We start from the raw sequence: 15,453 nt of genomic DNA, 5'->3' as shown, positions 1-15,453 counted from the left end.
ACAAACAAGTATTAAAAATAAAGATAGCCCAAATACTTGTAGTGACCTATGGATAACAAGCCTGGTTTAGCTGAAAAAATCAGGCAAAATAAGTATTCCTGGGTAATTATGGAAGGCTAGATTTGTGGTGTTATGACCTGAACTGGGAGCCCAGGGAGCCGTAACAGTTTTGTGATCTTCTTGGGTTCAATTAACATGGAATGACAACAAACAACTGGTCAACTTGCAGTAGAAACAACTTAAACTTGGAAAAGGATAAGAAGCGATGTGGCCTCTTATTGATAAATTTATAAGAAAGAAAAGAAAAGGAGAAGAGAGAAAGAGAGTCAAAGAACATGGACCACCACCTCAGGTTCCAGTGTGGTCTCAGGTCCAATAATCTTGGGTGGTGGGTGCACACCCAGCAACATTTTCTGCCATCTTTTAAGTTAGTCTTATGGTCTGATTTGCATACCAGATGAGGAGAGGTGAGTTTTCCATGAACTCATTAGCACAAGAGATGAGGAAAGGTGGAGCATGGGTTCTGCGTGTGCATTGAGGGGGAAGAGTGTGGATTAATCCTTTTATCCAGTTGAGTCAGTGGTCACGATCTCCCTCTGTCACCTCTACCTTTCCCCCAGTTACCATCAGTTTTTGCTGACTTCATGCTTCTTGGGCAACCATCCAGCCTTTGGCTTCTTCTGGAACATATATTCCCCTCTTATCAAGGGCATAGTCGCCAGCAAGGCCTGCATCGCTTATGCAAAGCATCAGACTTACACAACAGAGCCAATGGTTAGCAGTCCTCCTAAGATCAGTGCAGCAAACAGTTCAGTGAATGTTTGAGGCATTAACTCCTTCAGTTCCTCACATGCAGTCAAGATCCATTTTATAGCACAACATCCTTTACAGTTTTGCATTGGGAGTCACAATCAATGAAAGATCACTGAATCAGTGAAGTAAAGACTACTATCCATGCAAAGTGTGTGCTAGAAGTGACATCTTCATCAATACCTCAATACAGCATCCAATCAAAAGAGCTAGAGATCCTCTCTTACCAATTTTCTCAGATGAAACACAAACTCTTTAGGATTGCACTGCTGATGCTGACCTTATGCACGGCTGATTTTTATTCTTAAAATAAATTAAGCCAAGACTATTGTGCCTCTGTGGCCAAGTCTTTTTTTTTTTTTTTCCTTTGTGCCCCCAATAGAAATACAAAAAACAGGTGATCTTGATATTGCAGTAAACTCAGTGCACAAGGTGGGCTTAAATATTCCAATATGTAGACAATGCTACAGCTGTCCTCTAGGATCCCAGGGCTTAGGAGAGAATCATGAAAGAGAGATTTTTTACAGGCTTTGTTGATAAGAAAGATTCTTAACCCTACAGGATTTATTGTTGTGGAACATGCAAGTAGGGCTGCTGACAAAAACCAAACTGGCATTAATGAACCAGGAGATCCTATTCCTTAATACAGCAGTGGAACATTAAAAAAAAAATAAAAAATGCCTATATAGGAGGTCAATACTTTTTCTTGTTGCCTATATGTGAAACTGTATTGAAATTGTAATAACAAGTTTGCTATTAGTAAAGATACAGAAAATTAACTCCACAGGCATCCACCAGCCAGCACCTAATATCTTCCAGTCCCTCATTTAGAATGAACAAGTGTGTGGTGACACAGTCTGGAGCACTGTCAAAATAGTGATGTGGAGCCACACTTCTGGTGTCAGCCCTTTGCATAACAATAGCCCAGGATATGGAGGTCCCCATAAGCACGGGTATTTGGAATGCATCCAGGGAATGTGTGGTGCTTATCCTGCTTTTTATCAAAAATATGAACTGAAAGTAGTTCTAATCAGAGCTGCTACTTACAGGTAAAATTTGACCCAAATATATTCCAGAAAAAAAGGAAGGAGGAGTTCCAAGATTATAAACTGGATATAATCAGCACCAGCATTATATAGGTAAAACAAGAGACTGTAAGAGACTAAACTGACATGATTATACAAAATTCTGATAGATAATGGGAACATTATCACTGTCAAGACACACTCCAATTCAGCACATGTCCAAATTGTTTTAGCAAAACAATTCTCTTTGAACTTAGAGGAGGGAAACTGCAAAGTGTCCATTAGTGACCAGAAACATTTTAAAAATCAAACTTAGTAAAGAAAACAACCAGAAACAAATCAATGATTTGTTGCAATGATGGAAACAAGATTGCTGGCAGACCCCAGGAGGATTTTACATCAAATCTTCAATAGTGAACTGTTATTTCCAAACACTGAGGAGAGCTGTGTATCACACAGCTGGCTGCAGCCTGAAATACTTCCTAGGAATTGAGATCAGTAAAGCTGAAGTTCGTTAGGATAAAAATGAAAGGAAAATGCAAACATAGGAAGGCATGTATGGTAAGACAGAAAATATGAGAAAAATGTACACAAAAACGTGGTGATCTTGACAACAGACCTATGGATTTATTTGAAAAAGAGACGATACAAATGGGAGAGGGAAAGGACTCACTATTTCCACCTAATACTAAACAATTTAAAAAGAAAAAAAAAAAAAAAAAAAAAAAAAAAAAAAAAAAGACTTGTTAAATAGAATAGTTTGTAGGCCAGGATGGGCACTCCCAACATGGTTACAAAGGTGCTGTCCTTGGACCCCTTGCTGACTCCCTATTTTATGAATGCAATTCTCTATTAGCTGGAAGTTGCCTTTATGTAAACTCTATTAAAAAAAAAAAAATCATTACAATTACTCAAAATACTAATAGAAAAATGTGAGGAGGGAACAGATCAATAACTGAAATACTATGATAAAAAATACAGAAACATACTGTTTATTATTCATAAGTGGAAACTCTTACAAGGTCTATTACAAATTCCACTTCTTAATAGGGTCAGCTAATTAGGCAGAGACACTTCCATCAGAATATTGTGTTCAGCACAGTATGACACTTTAAAAACAATGACTTCCAAAGGAAAGCATTTACTTTTAAACACTTAAATCTATTCTATTTGCTCTACCTAAAAGGTACAATTAAAATAATTAAAATAGCCTCCTCCTGAGTAAAGTATGAGAAAGAAATTAAGAGCCAATGATGAGATTTTGTTTGTTATCTTTAGAAATGTTGCATAACAGAAACTTCTTTAGCAGTTTATTTTCAAAGATAGGCCATGTCAAAGAGAATAGTCCCAGCAGCACTGACTGACTGTTTCTTGGAAAAGCTTGGAGTCCTCATCTACCTGTGTGGTAAAAATTGCAGCCATTCAATAATGCTTAAAAATGTATCATTTATAACTACTTGGAATTTGTGTGATTTGTGTGTTTAAATTAACTCACTGTAGAAAAAAAAGAAAATACTTTACTGTCAAAGCAATCCATGGTGTTCTGGAAGTACATCCCTATTTGTCACAGATTTAGAAACATCTTTCTTCAGGAAGTTGCAGAATGCAACCCTATGCTCTTGAAGGACATGCTTTCACTTTGGAAGATATAAATTAACACCTGAAAAATCTAGACACAAACTTTGATAAATGCAGATTTGTGATAGCTTGCACTTAGACTATTAACAATCAACTTTCACCTACATTCCCCATCTATCCCTCCATCCATCCCTCCATGCATCCCTCCATCCCATGAAGACCTCAGTGACAAACTGGAGTTGAAAGAATATACAAAGTCTCTAGCAGAGACAAACACTGCAAAAGTGCATGGTCTAGCTGGGATGAAAGCTGAAATGCTATCTGGGATTGTATAAACATAACCAAATTCTTAAAAACAACACACTATGTATGGTGAACCAATTATAAAAGTTTAGGATGACCTTGCCATACATACTAAAGTAATTGCCTTTCTGAATCCTGTAAGGGATAAAAATAAAAAAATAGAATGCAAGTACCAGCTTGTATCATTAAACCATTCAGAACCAAACTTTGGTTCCCCAAAACAGAAGTGTTCTTTTCCTGGGTTGAAATCTGGCTATTTCCCTTGTGAAACTGTACCACCAATGAACAAAATATGAAGTGAATCAGAAAATGATGAGCCAGAGTTTGTGGCAAGGTGCTATGTGAAGAGTACACTGTAGGCCAAAGCAACATTACAGAAAGGCGAAAAATACAAAGCCCAATTGTAGCAGTTGTGTGACTGAATTAGCAATGAGGGAAAGATACAGTACTTCAGCGATTAAAGAGTGGGACTGTCTGCATTTCAGAAAACAACTTAAAGGCCCAAGAAGATGCCTGTATTACTATAGAAAGACAACCTGCAGAGTGGAAATGTCCAAATGCAGAAATATATATGTATATACAAAATTAATTATATTTATGATTTACTATCAGTATTTGTGGGCATGCTTACTATAAGGATCAAGTATGAGAAAATATGAAAGAAGGAGGTAGGCGTTAGGAAACACATATAGTATATGGAACTGATTGAATATACATATAGACACAGGAGAGCTGGGATTTGGATTCTTTACATCGCTGCTGCAGAACTACAAGGGTCCTGCTGAATGCTGCTCAGCTCAGTGCATTTACAGATATGCAATCAATTGCTTACTACCTACTATCTGTCCTGAATAAAGAAAACCAAGCAACAAATTTGGTGTCAGTTTGAGCCTCATGTGTAGACAAATTCAAGGGAGTCTAGTTCTTGGAAGAGGCAAAACCAGGGACTCGTCTGAGAAACCAAGGCAAATAGTTGCCCCCCGAAGCGATCAGTGGGACACTGAAACCTTGGAAGGAACAGCTAACATTTACAGGAAGCCTTGATTATCCGGAAGATAAGAAGTGCTCAAGAGCAGAAAGCATGTCTGTTTTGAGAGAGAACAAGCTTACTAAGATAAATTTCTAAATGAAAATTGTCTAATCTACTTTACAGTTAAGTGAGCTGGAGTCTTAAAAAATCACTAATGCTGCATCCTACTTGAGTGTCATTATCCACACAATCAGATAATCTAAATCACGATTCCACGGAAGCTGCAAGAAATGATGAATTGAGATCATAGACTCCGTTAAAGGAAAAACTTCACTATTTGTTTTTTGTCAGCATACCAGGAGCAAAAAGAGCCCTCTGAACAAACACACCCCTAACAAGAGCCTCTTAGACAACACCTATGGTATATCTGAAAAACATCCATTTGACTTTTTCAATAGCACATTTCAGTGAGATGGTCGGTACTGATCCTGTGTTCTTACACAGTTCCAGAGAACCATGACTTCTCTGTCCTCTGCTGAGCTGAGACTTCCATCTGTTCTTATGTAAAACACCATATTTTTATGTAAATCATCACATTACCTATATTCCTCAGGCCACGTGTATTCTGCTGCAAGGGTTTGCCTAAATGAACTCTGCCACAATTTTCCAGCATCAGCTACAAGAATATGTCACCAGGGGAACAAAGAAAAAGACTAATTTGGGGACATTTTCGCAAGTCTAAAAGATATTAAAATCAAGGGATCTAAATGTTCCCACTCCTTTGTGAAGCACAGTAAACTGGGACAGTCTGACACACAGTTGGCAAAAGTAAACATGTCTGCATAATCCGTCAATACCTGAGGATGCATGAGTCGGGGGCGAGCCATCACAACTGGCTAGAAATAGATTCCAGTGTGATTTCAGTAGCAGTCAGGGCAGATCTGTTTGCTTATTAGTAAATCAAGCTGAGAAAACAGCTATAAATTATACTGTGTAAAATTAAGTGGCCAGGCATGCATACATGGAAGGCTTCCATTTCTGGATATGTGTGCTTCCTATAGCCAGAAAGTGGTCAATACAGACACTGACCAGTCAAATGAGTTTCTGCTAGTGAACAGTGTCAGACTGCTGACATGCTTTACCAACCACACAGCTTGTTCCTACTGGATTCAGTAGGACCCTCTATGAGGAGGATCCAAAGTACAGCTGCTAAGGTAGTGGATGTCGCTTACCTCAGGAACATGGGGCATAAACACCAACCTGCACTGACTAGAAATAAAGGCACATGCATAAGGACTCAAAATTCATGCTTAACAGGGTTAAGCAAAGTTAAAGCAAAACATTATGTGCTAGGATCTCTACATTTCTTGTATTTTGTATTAACTCAAGAGATTTTACTCTAAAGAGGCTTTCAATCTACAACTGGAAATACATATCCACCGTTTTTCCCCCCTGTATGATTTTTTTGTATTATTGCATGTTGCCCATGTACACTCCCAACACTGATGTGAATTTTAAAAAGTGCAAATCAGCCTTAATCAGTAGAAGTTTCTCCACAGGTTCTCTCACAATGGCTTATTTCTCATTTCTTGCTTAAAACACAGATCATTGTCAGTATCAAACAAAACAGCCTTGACTTAAAATAATCCAGATAATTTAAATTTACAAATATTGTGAGAGAAAAGTCTTTATCCTGCAACAGAGTAGCACAAGATTTTGAAAAACAGCTACAGTAGTTAAGACTATACTTTAAGGTCCTCAGCTTCATAATGCGATACAAAGTGACTGCTATAAAGAGAGATTACATACAAACTAGTTCATCAAAAGTGAAGATAGTTGGTCTGATCCCACAAACACAGACTGATACTTATTTTACCTGTTGCCCAGATTCATGGCAGCAGATATTACAAAAAGCTTTCCATACTATGGGACAAACTCTCAAACTGTATTTTCATCCTAGGCATCTTAAACAGAACTGTTTTCTATCCAAAAGAGAGGGGCAGTAAAGCAAACTCAGTATTAATTCCCCCTACCTCTTCCAAATCAGCTATTACATGTTTCATTTCCACACAATCTGTAGGACTTTTAATTCTGACAGCTGAACCGATATGCTCTTGAAACACATAAATGATCATACTGAATTAACTCACAGACCACGTAATCACTTATTCTAAGGTGTTTAGCTCATTTTTAGGAAGAGACCCCAAGAACATACCAAACTGATAAACTGCTGCCCACTTCTCCCAAAGTCCCATCGTGATCTCAGATGCTTACATTGGTTTAAGCAAGAAACTTGTGAAGTTTAACATTGTTTTAAAAACACAGCATACATGTCAAGACTACCAAGTTTCAATTGTGACAGTATTTTAAGCAGCAGTGTAGATTCACATATCAGGCTTTAGCCTGATCTTCAACACATTTCACAGATCAGCCAAACAAGTTTTACACTACTTTGGGTTACTGTCATCAGAAATGAAATTAACTGTCAAATAACTGTGTAAATTAACTGTCAAGATGCCAGTAGTATTTTCTTATTGATGTGTAAGCAAATATATACATTAGACTCTACAGATACAGTTGTTCTCATTTGTTCTTTACCACCTCTTTAAAATATTCATGCTGTATTTCTTATCAAAAGATGACATGCAGCATACTTGATGTATTACTTGGATTTTAGCTGAAGGAAGTTAAGGACAGACTAAAAAATTTAAAGTAAAAATAATATAACCCATGTGTAAGCATCAAATCATACAAAAAAAAAAAAAAAGTCCCCAGAACAACCAAAAACCCACCTCCACCCCACCTGAAATCAGAAAATTTGAGCTAAGTACTAAAAATCTTTGACTATTGCATCTTCAACTCCTTCCAGCAAAGGAAGTCCTTTTTTGATTATTCTCCCACGAAACTTATAAATTGACTTTGCAACATAATGAACTAAATACTCCAACTTTAATTTTGCATTCATACCAAAAACAATTAACAGTTTTTACAAATAGTGTTATTTACTAAAACAATTCTTGTACAACAGTGAAGTATATCTAAATATATACATATGCCAACATCAAAGGGAGCATCAAAACAAACAAAACCAAAAATGCACTTTGCTACTGCGTACACTTTATTAAAACCAAAGCAGACTGCAGCAGGCTTCTTTTCCTTTTCATGACAAAGACAAAAATTATATGGATTTTCAGAAGCACATGCAGGATAGAAGAACAAGAATTCCTGCCACCTTTTTGCCAAGGTAGCAGCATGAAGAGTGAACTTCAGATCTGCAGTTTTACATAGTAGCAAATGGAATGTTTTAAAACACAGCCTAATTTAAGAAACAAGGCTTCAAAAACATACATAGTGGTTTTTTACATATTGAAGAAAAAAGTTCAAACTTCAAGGCCTTCCCATGTTTTACTATGGTGTTGGATAGTACACACATGAAGGTTAATTTTCTTCATTGCAGCTGAAAAAGGACTAGCTGTAGTGTGGAGTTGGTCAGCTTTACCAAGACTGAATAACAGAGTAAAAAATGATTCTGCCTGCTGTTAGGTTTTTGGAACTTTACCTATTTCTTTAAAAAAAAAAAAAAAAATCCTCCTGGTTTTAACTGGAAAAATGATGCTCCCTTATTTTTCAAAACAGTTACATGCATCTTCTCCAAAGGGAGCTGCAGTTATGTAATTCAAAGTGCCACTGTAGCTGTCTGTGAAACCCAGCAGACAAAGAATAAGGTAAGACCTTTATATGTAAAGACTGCACGGATATCTTTGAAGTGTGAGTGAAAAATAAGGTGATATTAGTGAAAATACTAAAACAATTGGAGAATGAGGTATTAAGCAGTTCTCCAGCATAAATCTGATGTTCCTGCCATCTAGATGAAATCAGAGAACTATAATAGCAGCCTAGATTTGATCAGCAAAATATGTACATGCTATTAGAAACAAATTTATCTCCTTTGTTACATCTAAGCATTTGCAGTCTGGCAGAATTCTCAGAAGCTCTGGTTACTCAAATTTCTTTCAGTTCCCCCAATTCATGAACAGTAACTGTTCCATGAAGGCAATACGCTGCTCCACACCTGTTGAGAAGCATGGGGTCAACCCTTATCTTCTGTTCCTTTTTACTGTTTTTTTACTGCTGTCCATATGTACTATGGCCAGTGACATTAAACACACATCTACATGGGTACCAGTTACTAAACAGAGGTGGGTAAATGTTGCCACTGTTCCTGCAACTGCGCACTCTTGAACACGCTGCCATGACGTCAGTGTAGCAAATTTTAACACGCTCCCTCACTATTTTTCCCAGGATGCTTTACAGTAAATCTTTACATCTTTCTTATGCCCACAAACTGAGATGATACACAAGGGTAAACAAGCTTTGTTTATAGAAGCAAAATGCACAGAAGGCACTTTCCAGAGTTTGCTCCAGTTCATGACAACCAAGCCACTAAAATACTCCTTCTGAAGTTAATTTACATTTTTGTATTTCTTAATGAAAGGGTTAAATAACAAACGGTTATACAAAATATTATGAAAACATTTTAGCATTTCATTAACAATTTACATGTAAAGAAACAAGACATTCAAAAATTAGATCTTCTACTGGAACGTGAACAACATATTTCCAGGGATTCTTAACTTTCAAATAGATTAACTTTCTGACACTTTATTTGTTTGCTAAAAAGCTTTTTGATACAGTAGCTGTACATGTACTTTCCCCCTCTCACCCATATTTCAGTGTTCAATACTATAGTAAGACAGAACATATGTGAACTTGGTCAAAACAATGCATAAAAGAGGACTATCAGAATAAATAACAGAGAAGCACCAGGAGTGGCATCTCCAGGTTAATGATACCAAACCAGCAGAGAAGAGGTGAACTGAAATATAATTGCTAAATTATCACTTAGGATGAGTGAAGGAGTTTGTGCAATGACAGCATCTAGCAAGGTAGGAAGAGGCATCACTTTACAATATCTAGCACATGGAATACTACCACCAAACAAAAAGATGAAATAATCTTTCCTGTTAAATGAGATAAATCCACACAAAGCAATACAGCTCCAAGTTTAATCTGAAAATTGTATCTGATGGATGCAGCAAAAATGCTAAGACACTAGTGATCTACTGCACTAATTGTGGACAACGAAAAATTATTCCAATTCAACTAAAATTCACAATTTGTTACAGGAGATACCTTAGAGCAGTGACTCTAATAAAGGCAAGAAGAAAAATAAAAAGTGGCCATCTTTTTTTCTCAACTTTCATTATATTGAATTTATAGTGGCATTGCATTTGAGAAAGTGTTTTATGGTCATGATGAACACAAATGAAAGGTGATTTTAATTTTCTTGAAAATGGATAAATGCCCAAAATATGTAAGTTAGAAAGCAGAAAAACTTAAGATACATTTAAGTTTTCAGTGTTCAAAGGAGAAGCCAGGAACAAGCATTTCTGTGTGTTAAGGAAAGAAGACTTCAAAAATTCTAAAAACAAAGACAAATTAGTAGCAAAAATTATTTTTTGCCAAGTCATTTCTGTACAGAGGTTCCATAGGCCGTTATTAGGGAACATGTGATACAACATGTGAAAACCTAAGAATACAAATAGTCAATGTCAGCTGGATTATTTCAAAGCTTCAAGCTTCTCCTTGAATCAGGGCCTAAGAAGTATGGATTAAAAAGTTATTTTCACGTTTGTGCAGAAATTACACACTTCTATACATAGTTTCTCTGATTTTAGAATAATGTACCTGAAGGATATAGAAAACACTATCTAAATGATACTACATGCCATTTCTAAAGAAATTTACCCCTTCGATCTATTAAAAATTATCTATGACACAGTATCTTGGATTTAGTGGGTTTTTTAGTACTTCCTCTCAAATTGCACAGACTTTTGTGATGACACCAAGTACTGAAGTAATGACAGTTTGTGAGGGTGCTTAAGAATTCTAGAGAAAAAAACCCATAAAAATACTAGTATCAAAACAGCCAGCTGGCTAGAACATCCACAACTGGAACATATCAGCTATGGGCACATGTTTGTAACCACCCCTGTTTGAAGTTATGCAAAGCTGTCATCTGAAAGCATTAAAAGGTGAAATACCAGTGTCTATTAAAACAGTGAAACAAAGGCATGTTAAGTAACTGTGGACAGATGCAGGAGTGTATGGGATAACTAAGGTCAGCTTACAGTATGTACAACTGCAACATTTAATTCCAGAAGCATCACACTAAAATATCGTACACAAAAGCGAACAATTTCTGACATACACACTAACAAGACTGAAAACACATCTCTGATGTTGAAGCCATCTACTATTGCTTTAAGTGGAATTAGAGTCACTGCAAAAGATAAGAGAAAACCAGGATGCATTAACAGATTGAATACAAATACAAATGCAAAGTAAAACAGTCTTTGTACAAGAAACTGATCAAACATCTAAAACATATCTAAAATGCTGCCTTCCATTAACGCGTTCCTCCTTTTATAGCACTTTAGCTACAGAAAGAAAATATCAATGCCTTAAAGAGCCACCTGGCTAAGTTACTGAGAAATGCAAGAGTTTAAAAAAAATGCTAACGCATGTTGCTGCAGAAGAGAATTCAAAGTAACCTGAAAGTGAATGAAAATAAAATGCCTCAAACTATTCATACTATGGAAGAGCTAATAAACTCAAATGGTACAACTGGAAATTGAAACAGATGTTTAAGGCAGAAGTGTAAGAACAGTAAACAGAACAAATTGCTAAGCAAGGCCACAAGAGATAAAACAAAGTCCTGAAGGTTTGTTCAGCAAAGTGATTTAAATGTCCATAATTCTCCGTATTCTAATTAAGAAGACTTGAATGAAGTAGTGTTATTCATATTGTGTGTTCCAGTTTAAAAATCCATCGTTCCGCTTCCAACTCAATTCCTCTGTCTCTGGTGTCATCTCTACCAACACACATAGAATACAGTTCTGGATCTTATTGTAAAAAAGAACTTGGAAAAAATAAATTACATGCTTTTCATGATAAAATGCAAGATCCTGATCTGGTGCATGGTCCCATGATATGTTTAGCAGCCTCTAAATAGTAGTTTTAAGTTATTAATTATATCTGAAGCAGAATCATAATTTGCTGTTAACCCCCCAAATCACTTACTAGTTAACTAGTTTACTTTGGTAGATAAGCCATCTAATAGTCATGATACACTTGTGTTCAGTTCAAGAAGTAATGAAACCTAGACTCAGGTAAGTTTGTAAATTCATATATAGAACTTAGCTTGTAAGTGTAACCATGATACACAGAATTACTGCTTTTCCTGCATTGGAAAAAGACACCACATATGTCATAAAACTAGACAAAACTATGAAATTGTCAGTTCATGACTAAAATAAAGAAGTAAATTATTTTTAAACATTGAGTTAAATATATTCACATGATCATCATAGCTATACGAAATGGCCACTACTGCAATCACACACTCTATGTACATAACATATATGCCACAACAGTTTGCAAGTGTTGACTTTTCACAGACTAGCCAATTTTACCAGACATAAATAACCTTGTACCAATTTTTAGGCATTTTAAAAGGAATCAAATGTCCTAAATATATCTGTTCCTCTGCAAAATTAAAAAAAAAAAAAATCCTAAAAAGTCAGTGCAAATTGAACTTGTTCACCAAGATTAAGCTGAGGATAAACAAAGTTTAAGATATTAAAGGAAGAGACTCATAGAATTGCCAACTGCCTTTAGCAGAGGTTAAAGATTAGGAATCAGAAGTCCTGGGTCCTATAGCAGAGCCTTTTGTGAGTAACTATGTTGTGGCTGTTGAGATGGCGGAGGCTGTGGTTGTTGTGGTGGTGCTTGTTGACTGCTTGCTGTCTGTGGCAGAGGTGTAGATGCTAAGTTATAGTTTGGCACCTGGGACACATTAGTTCCAGCATTTTGATAAGAAGCAACATCAACAGTAGCAGGTGGTGGACTATACACTGAAGCCTGGTTAGAGTAAGTATTTCCAGCAACAGAGCCAACCATTGCACTGAAAAAAAAAAAAAAAAAAAAAAATAAGTTACCAACAGAACAGCAGTAATTTATTGCCCCTTCAGCTGTTCGTTATCTACATACAAAAGTCTCCTAACTCTGGACTGCTTAAAACTGTAGCAAACAAATACTCTAATTAAAACTCAAACATGCTCCTCAGATTTAAACACACCTAGCACACCTTCCATGGATTTAAAACTAGACTGTGAATCTATACTTTCTTTTACTTTAATGTGCAACGTGGAAGCCCATCTATCTTCCATTCCACTCATGGAAAAAAACAAACCCCAACCATTTTAAATAGCAAAACAAGTCAGGTGCAGTATGAGGAAACTCGCTTCATCAATATGTATTACCACCCCAAAACTTTGGGGACAAACACTAACAAATACTTTAATAACTCAAGATAGATGTCTCTCCCAACTCTATAAAATAAACTTACACAGAGAGGAAAAAAAAAAAACAAAAACAAAACAAACCCTCCTAATCTTTTCCTGAGGTCAATTCAAAACTTTTTCACACTATAGGTAGCTTAGCCAAAGCTTTGCATCTTTAGGCCCCCACCCAAAATAGAAAGCCACTTGTAGCTCCTTTATTGTATAAGTTTTAGTAAGTATTCATAGCCCATTCACTTCTTTCCCAAAATGAGCAGAATTCTCCCCATGCTTCCACACTAAGATATTTGAAAAAAGAACAATACAATATACACCATCTCAGAAATTATGCAAAGCCAGTCAGAGCAGCAAATGACCTTTATCATTAAATGTATATTAAAAGTTATCTTGGGTGGGGGGGAAATCAGTCATGTCTACATCATTTTCTCTAATTTTTCTTTTATATAAAGAAATAAATTAGAGAAAATTATAAAAACAACAGAAAACTTTGAAGTTTATCAGAAATTTTTACCAAATACATGACACCAATTAAAAGCACACTGGAAATAATTGCACTGAAGTATCTTTCAGTTGTATTTAAAATTATACTTCTGTAAGAAAAATATCCTTTAAATATCATCTGTAGTCCTTTATGTTTAAATCTATTTAAACTTGAATAGGAAAATATTTTAAATTACTTTGAGTAAGACGTCTGTGCAGGCTGACCAGGCAGCACTGAGCTGGCAGATGGAGTAACTGTGCCTTGGCTGAGAGAAGAGAGCTGTTCGGGGGGAAGATTATAGCCTTGAATATGGCCCATCTGTGCACTCCCTGCCACCAAATATGCATTACTTTGAGGTTGCCCCGGATAAACCTAGGAAAATAAATAAATAAATATTAAAAATAAAACACAAGAAAATTTGGCATTTGGTATATCTGACTTCAGAATTTAAACACAGCGTCTCAAACCTTTCATTACACATGTTTTAAGAGAAAGCAACTGATTGTCTTCTATTAAGTTCTACTGCCATAAGAAAAAATTACCAGATTATCAAAGGACACTATTTACATTTCTAATCTCCGGCACCAGTACCAAAAAGGAGAAATAGGTTACTGAAAGACTTGTATTCCAAATTTTATTTTAATGACTATCACTCATTGTACTTTTGAATGACAATACTGAAGGATTCAAATTATGTAACAAATAGCAGTCCAAAGCAGCATACTTTTTGATGCCCAGATGACTTTCACAAAGTAGAACCATTAAAATGGAAAGCCAATACGGTGCTATTTTCGTGTCATTAGTTAAGCTATCATTTCATTTAACTGTTGAGACTACCACTGTAAAATTGTTTGAGCAGGTCAGAAGGCAAAAAGGTCTTAAGAAAAATTCAATTGAAAACAAGGTAATGCTTTGCAACTAGAGGAAAAGCTTGCTACTAGATGTGTCAACTGTATTCTAAGTTGAGACTAAATTTCTAAACCTTATGCTTTTGTTCAATCATGAATTATTTGGCTTAACACAAATTACTGGAAGAAAATATCAGGTCTTACGCACAACTGAGTTCATGTAAGTTTACGATATACAGCACTTCTATCTTAAAATCTATGAATCTCAGATGACATATTCATTCAAGGCTTATCAATATTGCAAAAGAATTTTAGAAGGCAGCAAAGGTACAAGAACTCCCAACTTTTCAGAACTTTATACTGGCTCATCTTCACCTCAAAATCCAGTTTTTCCCTTAAGAATTCCCTGAAACATGCCCATTTACAAACCTTCAGAATCACTTGATTTGGTCACGACATGATTGCTTATCACATATGAACAGAAGACAATGTTCTGCTTAATGACACTGCAAAAACATACATCCTCTTTAAAAAACACTGAAAGAAAGTTCGTATTTGTAGGAAGTTATAAAGAACTAAATCTGCTTCAATGTTTATATAATACTGCACAGGTATTAATAAGCTGATTTGAATTATTGAAAAAGCAATTTGAAATGGTACATATTCCTACAAACAAGAAAAGAATACAGCAAGTGTGCATTAGACTATGGAAATAAGCATTTAAATGTTTAAAAGACCTTTTAAAAATACTATGCTTTATGAATAAGCCCAAAAGACCTACTCAGAGATAACAGTCAATTACATGGAAATGCTCCCATGAAGAATTATAATTCAGTAATTTAAATGCTAAATGGCCTCTACTGGTATTTCAAAAAAAGGAAGCTAAAAGATGAGATTGATTTTAGAGCGGGGAGGGTATAGTCTCAAAGAGGAATTGTAGTCCTTTGGTTCTTTACTTTCTTTGACCCACAATGCAAAGATCTGGCAGCTTTAATCTTTATGTGCAACTCAAAGC

The 15,453-nt window shown here is 35.9% G+C and overlaps 1 protein-coding gene across 1 annotated transcript in view; it reads right to left on the bottom strand.

Annotated features, from left to right (window-relative positions):
* Positions 1-8,258: 8,258 nt before the first annotated feature.
* Positions 8,259-15,453, bottom strand: part of STAM (signal transducing adaptor molecule) — a 34,437-nt gene continuing 27,242 nt past the window's right edge. Inside the window, exons 13-14 of the mRNA XM_026843470.1 lie at positions 13,787-13,962; positions 8,259-12,712 (exon numbers count right to left, since the gene is read on the bottom strand). Coding sequence (XP_026699271.1) covers positions 12,463-12,712; positions 13,787-13,962 — 426 coding nt within the window. The 3' untranslated portion in view covers positions 8,259-12,462. The remainder of the gene's footprint in view (positions 12,713-13,786; positions 13,963-15,453) is intronic.

This window comes from Athene cunicularia (assembly GCF_003259725.1).
Source record: "Athene cunicularia isolate RWA chromosome 2 unlocalized genomic scaffold, athCun1 chr2_part1, whole genome shotgun sequence".
NCBI classification, from domain to species: Eukaryota; Metazoa; Chordata; class Aves; order Strigiformes; family Strigidae; genus Athene; species Athene cunicularia.
The sequence above is the reverse complement of the archived record's forward strand: the minus strand, read 5'-3'. Positions and strand labels throughout refer to the sequence as shown.